This window comes from Neoarius graeffei, chromosome 27 (genome assembly GCF_027579695.1).
Source record: "Neoarius graeffei isolate fNeoGra1 chromosome 27, fNeoGra1.pri, whole genome shotgun sequence".
NCBI lineage: Eukaryota > Metazoa > Chordata > Actinopteri > Siluriformes > Ariidae > Neoarius > Neoarius graeffei.
This window is the reverse complement of record NC_083595.1, coordinates 31,748,456-31,766,714: the sequence shown is the minus strand read 5'-3', so window position 1 is coordinate 31,766,714 and position 18,259 is coordinate 31,748,456. Positions and strand designations below refer to the sequence as shown.

At 41.8% G+C, this 18,259-nt stretch overlaps 1 protein-coding gene across 5 annotated transcripts in view; it reads right to left on the bottom strand.

Moving 5' to 3' along the window:
- tp53bp1 (tumor protein p53 binding protein, 1) overlaps window positions 1-18,259 on the bottom strand; it is a 49,332-nt gene that overhangs the window by 10,795 nt on the left and 20,278 nt on the right. For 4 of the 5 annotated variants that reach the window (XR_009651734.1, XR_009651733.1, XM_060911452.1 and 1 more), the window contains exons 17-24: window positions 16,185-16,455; window positions 16,034-16,093; window positions 4,698-4,847; window positions 4,356-4,576; window positions 3,742-3,873; window positions 1,354-1,721; window positions 1,029-1,220; window positions 677-850 (exon numbers count right to left, since the gene is read on the bottom strand). Coding sequence is in view for 3 of the 5 variants with exons in the window: in XM_060911452.1 (XP_060767435.1) it covers window positions 677-850; window positions 1,029-1,220; window positions 1,354-1,721; window positions 3,742-3,873; window positions 4,356-4,576; window positions 4,698-4,847; window positions 16,034-16,093; window positions 16,185-16,455 (1,568 nt within the window). In the remaining 2 variants the exon portion in view is untranslated. The remainder of the gene's footprint in view (window positions 1-676; window positions 851-1,028; window positions 1,221-1,353; window positions 1,722-3,741; window positions 3,874-4,355; window positions 4,577-4,697; window positions 4,848-16,033; window positions 16,094-16,184; window positions 16,456-18,259) is intronic. The other variant, XM_060911455.1, reaches the window with a different exon arrangement.

The following is an 18,259-nucleotide window of genomic DNA, read 5'->3' as shown; positions in this document are numbered from 1 at the left end:
ACAGCTACCCTTGGTGGCAAGTATATACTGTTCACCCTTAGAACATATTTACAAGAAAAAAAGTCTAAAGACAAGGCGTCATATGTCGTCATTATGGGATATACACGGGGTCGTCATATGTAGTCATTAAGGGGTAAAGAGTTAAAACGCTAGAAACCCATACACCATATTTAGAACTTCATTTGCAGTGGAGCATGCAAAATAAAATGAACCACCACCCTGTGAGCACACGCGCACACACACACACACCCCAATTTCACCTGCCTTTCCAATTGCACCCAAAATCTACATACCAATATCCATAAGAGAGCTGGATCTGCTGCTCATTAAAACTCAAAGAAAGGGCTCTTGATTCATGTTTGCTCATGGTTTGAAAAATCACAAATTTATGTAAAATATCTGAGGTTACACTAATATATCAAACCAGGGTATGCGTCTCTAAAATATTTTTTTTAAATAATCAAACAAAATCTAATGCATATTTTAAAAAGCAGTTTAAAATGCAGAATCTCTTACACAATAAAATTAATGCAATTTTTAAAACAAAAACAAAAATTCATGAAGCCATTATTAAAAGCATTTTAAAAACAGGAACTCTAAAACGTCCTCAGTTCAGGCTGCTCTGCTGGAGCTGCGTGTCATTAATCTCTGTCCGGTTTGTGCACGGCACCCATACCCGATCTGGCCCCACCCCCTCTGCGTCCTCTCTTTGCTGGTGTTCTCTCATCCTCCGTGGAACTTGTAAGTTTCCGTTTCGCTGGGGTTCTTGGACTGTTTGTAGCGCTGCTGTTTGGTGTTCCAGGCCCAGTCCCGTTTCCTCGACGCCTCCGCTTTCCTTCCACAAGGTTATCTACAGGGAGATCATCAACTGTTAGCACACATGGGCTCCTTAACCATCAAACATTAACAGTAATTCGTGTTTTTCTCTCTTCTCTCACCCCCACCAAAAAAAAAAAAAAAAAGTCATGCTCTATTAACTGCTCTTCAAATGTGGAGGAAAGAATTAGGAGTAGGATGGTGGGACACACCGAGGCTGATATCGGATGCCATGTTCTGAGGAGTGGAGGGTTCGTAAGGCCCGAGGCCAAACGGTTCTCTCAGACGGTTACCCTGCTCCATGGTGAGAATCACTGCAGTCCTGCTGTACCATGTGCTCTGACCATCCTTCTCTACGCAGTACAGCAAATCGGCACCTTGACGCCTATGTGCCTTCACTATACCTGTCAGCAAAACACATACACAGAAATACTCAGCCTTCACTGCTCATTTAATGGTACTTTAGGGAAACCATGAGGTACACGAATAAACGATTCTTGACCAAATCATCCTCTCAGGTCTCCTCCAGCCTTTTACCTGTGTTAAAGTACTCCTCTTCAGTCAGCGCTGTGACCTCAGTCTCCAGTGGAATGGGATCACACAGCAGGATGTCCTTCCCCTGTGCCTCACACTCCTGATTGTCATCGAACAGTAGCCGGAAGCGGTTCTCTCCCAGGTCCCGAGTGATGGTCCCTGAGTAGAAAAACGAATTGGACGACCACTTGGCCATCACACGCAGTCCGACGAAGCTGCTGCCGCTCCCTGCACTGTTCTCAGGGGACGTGGTGTTCAGTGCGTCCAAATGGCTCGAGGGGACGCGGGCATTAGTACGAGTGAGGTGCTCATCTTCTGATGAAGACGCAGCCGGGCCATGAGCACCTCCTCTCTGTGCTGATCTTCCACCTCTGAGTGACAGCAGCAGCAACAATCAATCAATCAGAGATAGTCATAAAGGCAGTGGTGACACATCTGGCTTACTACAAAGAGTTTTTTTTTTTGAGACAGAAGTGTTAGTAAGAACTTGAATGAAAGAGTACAAGCTTCAAAAGATGTTAAGAGTGAGAGTTTCCATCCATCCATATGTTTATGTAAATATTTTGTGTATATAGAATGAAGGTTTAATTGAAAACAGATTTAAAAAAGTCTTTTTACAGTTGACTAATGTCGTTTTAAAAATGACATAATTCAAAATGTTATTTGCTTAATTTGTCATAAAAAGTTCTTACAATTTGCTATGCCAAAAATAATAAATCCAGCATTTATTTCTATATTAACCCCTTCAATGCCGTTGGACAAGTCACGTGTCACGAAATCTTCGGTGCCTTATGACGGAAGAATGTTTTAGGCATTGACTGTAATTCATATGCGGCACTGTGAAGTAAAAGTAATGTGCCATGTAAGGTACATAAAAAGGAGGCGTTTATGACGAGTAGCGGCACAGCGGTAAAAGATTTCATGGCATACGTGACTCGTCCAAGGGCACTGAAGGGGTTAATAAATAGAAAATTACACTACCGTTCAAAAGTTTGGGGTCAGCAAGACAATTTTGTGTTTTCCATGAAAAGTCACACTTTTATTTACCACCATAAGTTGTAAAATGAATAGAAAATATAGTCAAGACATTTTTCTGGCCATTTTGAGCATTTAATCGACCCCACAAACGTGATGCTCCAGAAACTCAATCTGCTCAAAGGAAGGTCAGTTTTATAGCTTCTCTAAAGAGCGAAACTGTTTTCAGCTGTGCTAACATGATTGTACAAGGGTTTTCTAATCATCCATTAGCCTTCTGAGGCAATGAGCAAACACATTGTACCATTAGAACACTGGAGTGAGAGTTGCTGGAAATGGGCCTCTATACACCTATGGAGATATTGCACCAAAAACCACACATCTGCAGCTAGAATAGTCATTTACCACATTAGCAATGTATAGAGTGGATTTCTGATTAGTTTAAAGGAACAGTCCACCGTACTTCCATAATGAAATATGCTCTTATCTGAATTGAGACGAGCTGCTCCGTACCTGTCCGAGCTTTGCGCGACCTCCCAGTCAGTCAGACGCAGTCAGACGCGCTGTCACTCCTGTTAGCAATGTAGCTAGGCTCAGTATGGCCAACGGTATTTTTTGGGGCTGTAGTTAGATGCGACCAAACTCTTCCGCGTTTTTCCTGTTTACATAGGTTTATATGACCAGTGATATGAAACAAGTTCAGTTACACAAATTGAAACGTAGCGATTTTCTATGCTATGGAAAGTCCGCACTATAATGACAGGCGTACTAACACCTTCTGCGCGCTTCGGCAGCACATTGATATCTGAGCTCCGTATCAATGCGCTGCCGAAGCGCGCAGAAGGTGTTAGTACGCCTGTCATTATAGTGCGGACTTTCCATAGCATAGAAAATCGCTACGTTTCAATTTTTTTAACTGAACTTGTTTCATATCACTGGTCATATAAACCTATGTAAACAGGAAAAACGCGGAAGAGTTTGGTTGCATCTAACTACAGCCCCAAAAAATACCATTGGCCATGCTGAGCCTAGCTACATTGCTAACAGGAGTGACAGCGCGTCTGACTGCGTCTGACTGACTGGGAGGTCGCACAAAGCTCGGACAGGTACGGAGCAGCTCGTCTCAATTCAGATAAGAGCATATTTCATTATGGAAGTACGGTGGACTGTTCCTTTAAAGTGATCTTCATTGAAAAGAACAGTGCTTTTCTTTCAAAAATAAGGACATTTCAAAGTGACCCCAAACTTTTGAACGGTAGTGTATGATTACAGCATTACTTGTTTTTAAGCACAATCAGCAGGTACTTTTTCCACTTAACATTTCCAAAACATTTGGATGGAATTCTACCATTCCCATCAGGTTTTAAGAGGCTTTACCGATAGAATAAAGTACTAAAGAAGTCAGTGAGCCCTCACCTGGACAGTGGACCACGTGAGGGGGGTCTTCCTCGACGCCCGTGGCCTCGGGGGCTCATTGGGGCAATGGACGGAGAAGCCCAAACACCTGTTAGCTCTGACCCCACTGCTTGTCTACCCCCTCGCCTGGGGCTGAGAACACAAAACGCACACACAGAGCGGTCAACAGACACGCCCTCTGCCAGCAAGTGTGTAGTGGAAGCAGTGGGGATGTAGCTGTACAGGCCATGAGTGTTCTCTTGAAGTGTGTTTACACAGTGTGTGCGACTAGAAAAGTTAAGTGCTACTGACATCTGCATACATGCTTAGGGATCTCCATTAACATATCCAAATAATAATAATAATTAAAAAAAAAAATCCTGATAGAACTGGTCGTGTTACAGAATTACAACATTGTGCCACTTTGCATGTTACTTTCTCTCTAAACTTGAGTAGCTGTAGATCATATATATATATATATATATATATATATATATATATATATATATATATATATATAATTAAATCCAGGGCATGTACGCAACTTTCAGTAGAAAGTAATAGTAGAAGAGAATAGTATTAGTGTTAGGGAGGGGTCATGCAGAGGCCACAGGACAGACTCCACAGCGACTCACCTGCCAATCTTGGCTCCACGACTGGGAGGCATGACAAATTCAGCCATCCTGCTGGGAGCTGGACCTCCACTGCTGGTCCCGCTGGAGCTGAAGTGAGATGCAGCCTTGGACGAAAGCGAGCTCACATCAGCCAGGTCTCCTGAGGTCATGGAGCTTCCTGTACGTGATGGAGAAACATCGCTGTCCATGACGCAACGATCCACCACTGGTTCCTCAGACTCCTGGAGAAGAAACAGATAGATTATGATAAAAGAGCAGCTTTCTAAATTCAAATCAGCTCCTGACATGTTCTCTAATCTCACTGCTGAAGCTCCCTGTAGGACGCAACAAGGAGTGCCTCACCTCAACGACCTTACGGTCCACCTCCCTGCCGTCTTCATAGTACACGTCAGTAATAATGCGAGTGATGGTGGTGCGCACTTCTTGAATGGTGCGGACGTGTCTGCGGTGAGAAGGGCCTGACTGTGAGCGGGTTGGAGTGACTGACTCCCCCTTAAAAAAATAAATAAATAAAATAAGAGCAAATTAGTGTTGCCAAAAAACTGGTAGCTTTTGTTTTGTATACTTTTGTTAACACTTGGACATCTTAGAACATCATAGTGACATGTATTACAGTTTAGAGATGAAAGTGGAGCAAAGAAAAAAAATCCTGAACTTTTGAAAGTCAAACTAAGATGGGGGGATCGGGGGGCAACGTCCCTCAAAAAATTTTTAATAACAAAAACACACAAAACCCTGCATTCTAGTGCATTTTAGTACTCATTTTCACTAAAACAAGTTATAACTTAAGCCTTTTTCTTTTATGTGCATTAATGATTAACATGTCAAAAATATCAAATTTAATTCCCCTAGTTAATGAGCAATTTTCAGGAGTGCATTTAGAAAATGCGGTGATGTTCCTGCTACACAGTTCATTACTTTGGAAAAAAAAAAAAAATTCAGACAGTTGAAGGTAAACTCAGCAAAATCCCAAAACAGTACTGTTAAAAAGTAAAGGTCTGTTAGAGTTTCTAAAGCTTTCAGGTTTCAATGTTGGGGACATTGAGCCTCGTTTATCAATCTTTTAGTAGAGTTGTGCGTTTGCATAAGCTAAAGTGAACTAAACATTTCCAATTCATATTTATACGAGTTGAAGCCAATTGTTAACATTAGTTCGTATTGTTTGTAAATTTAAACAACAATGAATACCAAATTTCTCACGTAAATCAGGGGCATAGCTAGGATTTTTTAGGGTGTCACACACTGACTGGCAGCCTGAGTACATCATGTAAAAAAAAAATAATTACCATTGCTAGTTTTAGGCAGCTTAGAAACCAGCTCTTCCATTATTGCTGTTTCTTCCACTGTTTTCTTGATGTTGTGTTCTAGAAACGGCACTAAAACTTAGCTTCGAAACCACAACATCCAACTTTGATGGAAAAAAAAATATATATATATATATATATATATATATATATATATATATATATATATATATATAAATTGCTTACCTCTCTTCCTGTCGAAAGAAGGAGGAAAGTTTTGCTTGTTTTGACATGGCGAATTATTAAACATGAGGAAATACTTGTAATTCGCAACTAAAAAGACTGCAGCTACACTGGCAGCTTGAACAATCTTTCTAGTGCGATTGTGTTGTGCTTGCACAGAACGGTATCAGTCCTGCGCGTCTTAGCTCGTGCACCTGAAGACGCGCCTTCGGCACACGCGCCTGAGTTCCGGCACGCGCACCGTTAACAAAGAACACCCGTCTTTAATCAATGAACTATGTTTGGGCTATTTAAGGACTGCGTCCATGCAAGGACAATGCGAAGTATTACGCCGCGTCTAGGAATGCGAAAAATCCGAAAAATTAATTTCTCCGTTTGGAAAACCGGAGATTTTCAAGAGTTTTGTCAAATATCCGGATTTCCGGGTAAATCCGGAAGACTTTCATCTATATACAGTTTCAATAAAAAGTTATTTTAAATTTTGGCCCAACTTTTTGGGTAAAAGTGAAAATTGTGTAAATTCCCCCACAGTTCCTTTAACATGATCTTAACTTTTGAATCAGATTTTCTAAACTGATTTTTTATTTTTTTATTTTTTTAAATTCCATTACCAGTGCTCAAAGTTGACTGGTCTCTTCCAGCATAAGCACTTCTAGATTTTGCCCTTTTGCATACTGAATAATAATAATAATAATAATAATAATAATAAACTACAACTTATTTCAAACTTTAAAAGCAGCATGCAAAATGATACAAAAGGTGCGACTCAGACTTATATAAATAATCTAAAATTTGGCTGGATATACAGCGCCCTCCACAATTATTGGCACCCCTCGTTAAGATGGCTTCTAATAAATTCATTTTTTTAAAAATAATATAGGACAACAATGCAAAAAAAGAGAAAAATCCAACCTTTAATTCAAGTGCATTTATTCAGTGGGAAAAAAAAATCCCACATTAAGAAATAATTCTTTTACATGAAAAATTGTGTGCCGCAATTATTGGCACCCCTGATGTTAATACTTTGTACAAAAACTTTTGCCACCAAGACAGCACTTAATATTCTCCTATAACATTTCACAAGATGGGAGAAGACAGGGAGAGGGATATTCGACCATTCCTCTTTGCACAATCTCTCTAAATCATCCAGAGTCCTGGGTCCTCTCCTATGCACTCTCCTCTTCAGCTCACCCCACAGGTTTTCAATTGGGTTGAGGTCTGGGGACTGAGATGGCCATGGGAGGAGCTTGATTTTGTGTCTGGTGAACCATTTTTGTGTCGATTTGGCCACATGTTTAGGGGTCATTATCTTGCTGAAAGACCCAGTGACGACCCATCTTCAGCTTTCGGGCAGAGGCCACCAGATTTTGATTTAAAATGTCCTGGTATTTCAAAGAGTTCATGATGCCATGCACCCTAACAAGGTTCCCGGGGCCTTTGGAAGAGAAACAGGCCCACAGCATCACCGATCCTCCCCCATACTTCACAGTGGGCATGAGGTGCTTTTTTGCATACTCATCTTTTGTGATGTATTAGAGTGTTTGTTGCCAAAAAGCTCTCTCTTGGTCTCATCTGACCAAAGCACACGGTCCCAGTTGAAGTCCCAGTACCGCTTAGCGAAATCCAGACGTTTACATTTATGCTTGCAAGTGAGAAAAGGCTTTTTCCATGCATGCCTCCCAGCTTGTTGGCATGTAGATAGCACCTGATGGTTATTATGAAGACTTTGTGACCCCAAGATGCTACTCTTTGATGCAATTCTCTAAGAGTGAGCTTTGGAGAACTTTTTACTTCTCTTACCATCCTCCTCACTGTGCGTGGTGGCAAGATAAACTTGCATCCTCATCCAGGCTTGTTTGCCACTGTTCCAGTTGTTTTAAACTTCTTGATGATTCCTCTGACTGTAGATATGGGCAGGTGTCGGCGAGTGGCTATTTTCTTGTAGCCATTGGCTGACTTATGAAGGTCGACACACATCTGCCTTACTTGAATGTTGTGTTCTCTTGTCTTTCCCATGTTGAAGAGTGGATAAGAGAAATTGGCCTCTGTGTCACATCATATTTATACCCCAGGGAAACAGGATGTGATGAATTACAACCCTGATTCCAAAAAAGTTGGGACAAAGTACAAATTGTAAATAAAAACGGAATGCAATAATTTACAAATCTCAAAAACTGATATTGTATTGACAATAGAACATAGACAACATATCAAATGTCAAAAGTGAGACATTTTGAAATTTCATGACAGCAACACATCTCAAAAAAGTTGGGACAGGGGCAATAAGAGGCTGGAAAAGTTAAAGGTACAAAAAAGGAACAGCTGGAGGACCAAAGTGCAACTCATTAGGTCAACTGGCAATAGGTCATTAACATGACTGGGTATAAAAAGAGCATCTTGGAGTGGCAGCGGCTCTCAGAAGTAAAGATGGGAAGAGGATCAGCAATCCCCCTAATTCTGCACCGACAAATAGTGGAGCAATATCAGAAAGGAGTTCGACAGTGTAAAATTGCAAAGAGTTTGAACATGTCATCATCTACAGTGCATAATATCATCAAAAGATTCAGAGAATCTGGAAGAATCTCTGTGCGTAAGGGTCAAGGCCGGAAAACCATACTGGGTGCCTGTGATCTTCGGGCCCTTAGACGGCACTGCATCACATACAGGCATGCTTCTGTATTGGAAATCACAAAATGGGCTCAGGAATATTTCCAGAGAACATTATCTGTGAACACAATTCACCGTGCCATCCGCCGTTGCCAGCTAAAACTCTATAGTTCAAAGAAGAAGCCGTATCTAAACACGATCCAGAAGCGCAGACGTCTTCTCTGGGCCAAGGCTCATTTAAAATGGACTGTGGCAAAGTGGAAAACTGTTCTGTGATCAGACGAATCAAAATTTAAAAGTTCTTTATGGAAATCAGGGACGCCGTGTCATTCGGACTAAAGAGGAGAAGGACGACCCAAGTTGTTATCAGCGCTCAGTTCAGAAGCCTGCATCTCTGATGGTATGGGGTTGCATTAGTGCGTGTGGCATGGGCAGCTTACACATCTGGAAAGACACCATCAATGCTGAAAGGTATATCCAGGTTCTAGAGCAACATATGCTCCCATCCAGACGACGTCTCTTTCAGGGAAGACCTTGCATTTTCCAACATGACAATGCCAAACCACATACTGCATCAATTACAGCATCATGGCTGCATAGAAGAAGGGTCCGGGTACTGAACTGACCAGCCTGCAGTCCAGATCTTTCACCCATAGAAAACATTTGGCACATCATAAAACGGAAGATATGACAAAAAAGACCTAAGACAGTTGAGCAACTAGAATGGGTTAACATTCCTATCCCTAAACTTGAGCAACTTGTCTCCTCAGTCCCCAGACGTTTACAGACTGTTGTAAAGAGAAAAGGGGATGTCTCACAGTGGTAAACATGGCCTTGTCCCAACTTTTTTGAGATGTGTTGTTGTCATGAAATTTAAAATCACCTAATTTTTCTCTTTAAATGATACATTTTCTCAGTTTAAACATTTGATATGTCATCTATGTTCTATTCTGAATAAAATATGGAATTTTGAAACTTCCACATCATTGCATTCCGTTTTTATTTACAATCTGTACTTTGTCCCAACTTTTTTGGAATCGGGGTTGTACTAATTAAAGGTTCCTAGATTCCTTTTTTTTTTAAAGTCTGTTTTTCATTTAATTGTTTCTCATTTTTTGCCTTTGTTTGTAACAAATGTGGTGTTTGATTGTTTTCATGGGTGAGGTTTTTTATATAAGCCCTTTCGGGTTTTATACCTCTCCTTCGCACATCTCAATTATAATAATTGTTTACATTATTTTAAATATGCTTGTGCATAAATAAATAAATAGATACTCTGATCAACTTTATAAACTACAGTAGAAATGACAGAAATGCTTCAATTACATTTATTTTCGAGGAACTGTTATGGGTGCCAATAATTGTGGAACAGGTGAATTTATGAAAAATATTTCTTATTCAGAGACTTTTTTTTTTAAATTCACTTGAGTTAAGGGTTACATTTGTCTATAGTTTTCAGTGTGAGATTATGCTTCTGCAATAAAAATTGAATTTATTTTAAGGCTTTTAACACATCTTAACCAGGGGTGCCAATAATTGTGGAGGGCGCTGTATATATCTCACACACCCACAAAAAAAAATATATATATATATAAATACGAAAATGTGTTTAAAAAATCTGAATATGTAAACAAATAAAAAAAATTAAAGGGGAACTGAAGGCAAATTTATCAAAATTCTATTTCTCTCATTTTATTAAATGTAGGAATGCTTTTTTGACAGCTATTTTGTCACTGCTATAGCAAGTTGAGTGTGTGAAATACACCATGTAATATATCAGTCCATATGTCAAAGCAACAGCAGTAAACAAGATTCGTTGAGACCTGTGCGAGACATCGTATGACGGAAGTAAAACGTACAGCGGAAATCAAAGTGACCAACATCAGCCAACGTTCCCTGTATCCGAAATCGCTCACTCATTCACTACTCACTATATAGGGAATTATTATATAGAGGAAAAAACGCTTTCGGACACTAGTCCGTTGCGCTGATATTTACCTCATTACTGTCGCACAATTAAAACGTGTCAGATCAGTCGGCTGGTGGGTTTTCAAAATAATAAATACATGCATGTACTTTTGTGATAAATCCATATTATACTGAGCGTCTTTCCCACATTAATCAATACAAAGTACCTGCATCTTTCAGTTCTTTTAAATCAAGGCTGAATCCTTTCTCCTTTGCCGCTGCCTTTGATTAAATCAAATTTGAGACATTTAATTTGATTTTTTTTCAGCGCAGACAGCACTACAAAATAGCGTCCTCACTATATAGTCCCCACCTACATAGTGAGTAGGGAGCGATTTCCGACACAGGATTTGTCAAAAGACGCCCGTGCTGATGTAAATCAAGCTGGAAGTTTTGTTTGTTTTGATAGCAAAATCAGGAAAGTTTGAAAAAAAAAAAGTAGGCAGTAATCTTTATTTAAACTCGTTTTTGTGCAATATTTCATTTAGAAAACAGCTTTCAAAATGGCAGCGCTGACACTTCACGTTTCGAAGTCTCACACAAGTCTCGTGACGATTGCGCGGATAAGTGACACCTGTCGTGGACCAAACAAACCACATTAGGCCGATAAGTATAATATTTAATTGCAATTAGTTGCCAATAAGAGTCACGATAATATAAGGTTACTAAAACCTAGATCACAACCGGACGTATGATTTTTTGGCCGTGCGATTTTTGGCGTTTCCCAAATCTCTGCGTTTTTTTTTGTTCGTGGAGAAAGACGGGCGTTGGCCGTAAGTTTGTCTTGCCACCTGAAAAAAACGTAAGCGCCCGTAGAGTTTGTTTGACATGACAAAGAACCTCTGCGGCCGGTCTGCAGCCAGACTACGGCTCGAAAATCAGCACGTCACACACGCGCCCTCTGTGCGTTTCACGCGCGCCCTCTGTGCATTTCTTGCACGTAGACCGGCCGTAGGAGCATGTATGGCCGGTTGTGACCGAGGCTTAAAACCGAAAACGTAATTGAACACCACGTTAACTGGGAAATGAAACAAGTTTTAAAAAGGACTTCAGTGTCCCCTTTAAAAATAAATAAATTAAAATCTATCCTAATTTAGAACTTAAAGTGCATATTCATGTTTAAAGACATGCGGTTAGGTTAATATGGGACGGCCTTCGGCTGAGGTGCCCTTGAACGAGGCACCTAACTCCCAACTGCTCCCCGGGTGCTGTTAGCATGGCTGCCCACTGTTCTGGGTATGTGTGCGTGCTCGTTGCTCACGCGTGTGTGCTGACTGCTTCAGATGGGTTAAATGCAGAGAGGAAATTTCACAAGTGTGTGATGAATAAAGTTGTGCTCTCTTTTCTGGACCAATTTCGTTTTTGTTTTTTTATATGAAAGTATGTCCCTTTACACACTCATCCAGAAGGGTAATTTTGCACAAGGCCATCTGTCTATAGCAGAAAAAAATAAAATAAACCCGTCTGAAAAAAATCCCAAGGGAGTCTGGAGCGAGAATCATGACGTTATCTGCGGAAGCGCCAGCAGGCTGCGAGAGCTTTGCGTGGTTTCAGTGCACAGCCTGTGTAGACCAAGCGCTCCCGTTTCTCCCTCATTGTCCGGTCTTTTGGGAAACGATGAGTACTAATCCCATCAAGATTGGTGTTGCTACACCCTCCTACGATACATCTGTTAACCATTTTAATAATTACGTGATAACGTTGAAGAAATTTGCAGAAAAACCACCAGGTCGTTTTCTCATAAACAAACCAGCGCTGACATAGGATTCAGAAGGAGGCGTCCCGCACGCGACGTCATGAAAATCAATGTTTGCCGGGAAATCCAAATGCCAAGTTTTTTCAGAGGCGGACCAATTCGCCTCAAATGGCTTGATTTCAACTGAATTTTTCTGGTATTGCACAAGATAAAAAAAAAAATTGCGCAAAATGCGACAGATATTTGACCAAAGTTTAATATAAAATAGGAGAATTACATTGATCTTGCTCCTGAATTTACCCGTGATATGCACTTTAAAAAGTAAAAATTGAAAAATAAAAAAAAAACAATGTCAAGTTATTCGTCTGGCCATATTCTCTAGTGTAATGTCTACATTATTAATATCTAAAACCCTTCTAATTGTTCTTGATCCTCTCAAACACAGTAGAGCCGAGTGTAGGATTGCGAAGGAGACTTTCGCTCTCAGCCATGACACCGTACTCGCATAGTCCTCGCCCTTTTTTTTTGGCCTTTTTTTTCACCTCTATTGGATAGGACAGTGCAGAGACAGGAAACGAGCTGGAGAGAGACGGGGAGGGATCGGGAAATGACCTCGGAATCGAACCCGGGTCCCCGGATTTATGGTATGGCGCCTTAGTCGACTGAGCCACGACGCCCCCAAGTCCTCGCCCTTTTTAATTGCTAGTAGCTCGGCAAGTCTGTTGTGGTATGTGGCAGCGGGGCGTGGCCGAGTGTCAATCTGTGAATGGAGGGCGGAGTCAGGGAAGGTGAGTGGTCATGTCACTACACCTGTTATCAATTAGTGTGTGTTTGTGTGTCTCCTTCAGTGATTGCGCCTGATAAAAGGAGGGTGAGAAGGGGAGGACAGCGCAAAAAGGGCTTGCTACTAGCCTGTGTGTATGTATATCTGTGAGGGAGAGTGTGTCTAAATTGCGTGCTGGAAAGCAGCAATAAAGTGGAAAACGAATTGCAAACAACCGCCTGCCGTGCTTCTGTGCTCCACCCACACCAGAGTCTTCCTACATTCTTACATTCCTCTGTCATTCCACCTGTTGTGCTGAATACTAATGGCGTGAATGTACCTTGCTTGATTTCCAGAACCCTGCTAGCGTACTGGCATTTCTTTTTGCTCTCGTGTTGTTGGTAGACTTGCTTGGGGCTCAGGTCTCTATAGGATTCTGCATTTGGGCGACACACCCGGACGTCAAAGAATGCAGATCTCCGCTTCTCCCAAAACCCATGAGCATGGATGTCTAATCGAGCATCAAGGGCTCTGTTTGCACCCCTTTGTTTTTAATTTGTGTGTGTACTTCTCTTTACCCATGCCTAACCACAAACAAAATCAAGCTAAAATGTTACAACCAGTTTATTCTGGTTTCACAACCAAACTAATGCCGCTTTTCCACTACAAACGCGGCTGAGTCGGGCTGAGCCGTGCCGTGCTGAGTTGGGCTGAGTCGAGCTGAGCGGGGCTGTTGGAGTTGCATTTCGACTACAACCGCGCTGAAGCGTGCTGGCTGGAAGTGGGTGGACACATTGGGTGGCGTTAGCGAAAGTGGGTGGACGTCACGTGATGTCGTTAAGCAGCGCAAATAGTGACATCAGTGATCTTTTAAGCGGTAGTCTCACGACCCGGATAGTAAACAATAAACATGGAGGACATGGAGTCGTTAGTGTTGCTGGTCTTGGTGCTGTGGCTTGTTGTCACCGACAACGCCAACAGATACTGGCAAGAGCGTATAGATGAGGCGAGGCGCATAAGGCTTCAGAAATTCTTGCAATTCGTAATTCTTCTTCTTCCGGGTTTACAGATCCCAGCGTGCTCGCAGGGCGTGTGTGGGCATGTGAGGACACTCCTCCTCACCAATCAGTGCACAGGGGAGTGTCTGCTCAAGCCCCCAGCCTCACTCGGCTCGGTTTGGCTCGCTTCAGCCCTACTCCAAAACCGTGCGAGTTTTAGGGGCTAAGCAGGGCTGAAGCGAGCCGAGTCGTGCTGTTCTTTGGTAGTCGAAACGCGAGCCGTGTCGGGCTGAAGTGAGCTGAAAAAGGGTAGTGGAAAAGGGCCATTAGTGGAAGTTACGTTCACAGAGAACAGGAAGTGTTTCAGTGGAGTTCTATGGAATTTACACTTTACTTGGGTATGAGTGGAATAAACAGAAATGGCAACAAACAGCATAACACTTTATACACCTTCAAGTGCAGTTGGTGTGTACTGAAATGGTTGTTAAAATAAAAAAGGCTTGTGTGTGTGTAACACACTTCAGAAGCACAATAAGTGTAAACTGGCCTGAATGAAGCCAGAAGACGACATAAGACAGAATGGAGAGTCAAATACTCAAACATATGCCGCTTTTCCACTACAAACGCGGCTGAGTTGGGCTGAGCCGTGCCATGCTGAGTCGAGCTGAGCGGGGCTGTTGGAGTTGCATTTCGACTACAACCGCGCTGAACCGTGCTGGCTGGAAGTGGGTGGACACATTGGGTGGAGTTAGCGAAAGTGGGTGGACGTCACGTGATGTCGTTAAGCAGCGCAAACAGTGACATCAGTGACAGTGGCGGAACAAGTCAGAGCCGGGCCAGGGGCGGGGCAAATGACCGGGCCCTTTATTAAAGCTTATCATAACATCATTTTAGGTTACAAAATGTCCGCAACTGCGGTGTTTACCAATTTCAACACTACCGGGTGCAACTATGTTATTTAGTACATCAAGTCCTTCAAACGAACATGTAACTCAGAAACAAAAAACATTAGGATACTGTACATGGCTCATAATAAAACATCAATAGCCTATACTGCGCACATTATTTGAAGGGCATACGAATGAGCGCTCAGAGGTTGCAACGGTGACAGGAAGAGTCAGAAATAAAAGGAGGGCGGTGCAAACCTCACTGAATGCACTGTGTTTACCAATTTCAACACTACGGGGTGCAACTATGTTATTTTGTACATTAAGTCCTTCAAACGAACATGTAACTCAGAAACAAAAAAACATTAGGCGACATACTGTACATGGCTCATAATAAAACATCAATAGCCTACTGCGCGCATTATTTGAAGGGCATACGACGAGCCTTGCGCTCCGCGAACTCGTCCACGATGCTCTGTATGTCACTGATTCAGTGATCTTTTAAGCGGTAGTCTCACGACCCGGATAGTAAACAATAAACATGGAGGACATGGAGTCGTTAGTGTTGCTGGTCTTGGTGCTGTGGCTTGTTGTCACCGACAATGCCAACAGATACTGGCAAGAGCGTATAGATGAGGCGAGGCGCATAAGGCTTCAGAAATTCTCGTAATTCATAATTATTCTTCTTCCGGGTTTGCGGTGTTTACAGATCCCAGCGCGCTCGCGGGGCGTGTGTGGGCATGTGAGGACACTCCTCCTCACCAATCAGTGCACAGGGGAGTGTCTGCTCACGCCCCCAGCCTCAGTCGGCACGGTTTGGCTCGCTTCAGCCCCACTCCAAAACGGTGCGAGTTTTAGGGGCTAAGCAGGGCTGAAACGAGCTGAGTCGTGCTGGTTTTTGGTAGTCGAAACGCGAGCCGTGTCGGGCTGAAGTGAGCTGAAAAAGGGTAGTGGAAAAGGGCCAATATTCACAAACGTCACAAAAGGGGAGCAGTGAACAGGAAATCACGAATATCTGAACATTTTTGAATATTTGAAGAGCTTAAAATTAAGTAACTTAACAGGATTTGTCTTCTTAACTTGGTCTTCTTCAGGAAGTTACATACATTATGGTTTATTTAACATGCCAAAAAAAAAAAATCACTTATTCTTTACCATTTTAAACACATTTCAATTTGCCATGTAGCATGGATTTGATTTTATGTTGCTTATTAATCATTATTTTAATTATATGATTATCTGATCATATTAACGAGTAGTGACGTCTCTTACCCTGCCTGATGGGAACTGTGGTCCAGAGGCATCAAAGCTGGTCTGCTGCGATACTGCTCTCTGATGAAGAAACAGGAAAAAGAAAGAGAACACCGTTTTAGCTCTGTTCATTTCCCTCCGAACACAACTTATTCTATGCTGAATGTCTCACTTTGTTGAGAGGACTTGTCGTCGAGGACAAGTCCATGCTGGTTTGCTGAGACGCCGCTCTCTGGCCTGTGAGCGACTTGCGAGGTTCCTGTCCAGAAGTGCTGGGAGTTTCATGTTCATTAGCTGTGGAGGACTGCACCTCAGCCAGAGGTTCTGAGTGCAAGGCAGTTCCGTTGGCCTGCTGTAATAACTGCTCTGGTGTACCATTACCAACTGCCTCAGGAGATAGATTCGGGCTCTCGCTGTTCAGGAGGATGGGTTGACTTTGAGGTCTGGTAGTTCAGAGAAGAGAGAGAGATAATGGCAAGTGGGTAAGAGTTAAACTGCTTCAGTATGTTTGGAGTGTTTAAAACAGGCTGGAATTTATAATGTTTAATAACTGAACTTAGAATTTTACACAATTAAAAATAATCTCTACTGAATCACAAAGTGAATAACATTTTCGAAATGTTGAGCCAATTACGAAAAAAGCCCTGAAACAGCTCTACACTTTAAACCCTCAAAGAACGCAAGGCTCTATAATAAATATGCATGAATATGCAAGTTGGAAATGCCCCCAGGAAACACAACACAATCTTTGAACCTCAGACTCTACTGAACTGGAAGAAAATTTGTTCAACACTAACGGAAAGTCTCCATTTAAAGGGGAAATTTATCTTTTGGAGGAAAAGCATATTAACTCGGTAATCCATCCAATGTTTTTCACATGCTTAAAGGAGATACGCAGAACCTTTATTTTTAAATACATTTCTGAGTGGATAGTATCTCTATCCTTGACTCTTGTATGCTGCATAAATGGGAATTTAAAAAAATATTTGAGAGTTAAAATCGACCGCAAAGTTGGCATTCGAGCTGCCCCGCTGAGCCAGCCAGCCCCGAGTGCGTGATGTCACAGCAATAACCGGTTTTAAGGCCAAGGACTTTGATAGCTATAGACCAAAGTCATATAAATAAAAATTTATGGTGAAAGTAAGAAATACCGTTACCAACTTGCTCAATTAAGACTGATTTGACTTCATTGATTGTTGGTTGACTCTCATTAAAACAGGATGGGTGTTATAACTTACAACCCCGATTCCAAAAAAGTTGGGACAAAGTACAAATTGTAAATAAAAACGGAATGCAATGATGTGGAAGTTTCAAAATTCCATATTTTATTCAGAATAGAACATAGATGACATATCAAATGTTTAAACTGAGAAAATGTATCATTTAAAGAGAAAAATTAGGTGATTTTAAATTTCATGACAACACATCTCAAAAAAGTTGGGACAAGGCCATGTTTACCACTGTGAGACATCCCCTTTTCTCTTTACAACAGTCTGTAAACGTCTGGGGACTGAGGAGACAAGTTGCTCAAGTTTAGGGAGAGGAATGTTAACCCATTCTTGTCTAATGTAGGATTCTAGTTGCTCAACTCTCTTAGGTCTTTTTTGTCATATCTTCCATTTTATGATGCGCCAAATGTTTTCTATGGGTGAAAGATCTGGACTGCAGGCCGGCCAGCTCAGTACCCGGACCCTTCTTCTACGCAGCCATGATGCTATAACTGATGCAGTATGTGGTTTGGCATTGTCATGTTAGAAAATGCAAGGTCTTCCCTGAAAGAGACGTTGTCTGGATGGGAGCATATGTTGCTCTAGAACCTGGATATACAGTGGTGCTTGAAAGTTTGTGAACCCTTTAGAATTTTCTATATTTCTGCATAAATATGACCTAAAACATCATCAGATTTTCACACAAGTCCTAAAAGTAGATAAAGAGAACCCAGTTAAACAAATGAGACAAAAATATTATACTTGGTCATTTATTTATTTAGGAAAATGATCCAATATTACATATCTGTGAGTGGCAAAAGTATGTGAACCTTTGCTTTCAGTATCTGGTGTGACCCCCTTGTGCGGCAATAACTGCAACTAAACGTTTGCGGTAACTGTTGATCAGTCCTGCACACCGGCTTGGAGGAATTTTAGCCCGTTCCTCCGTACAGAACAGCTTCAACTCTGGGATGTTGGTGGGTTTCCTCATATGAACTGATCGCTTCAGGTCCTTCCACAACATTTCCATTGGATTAAG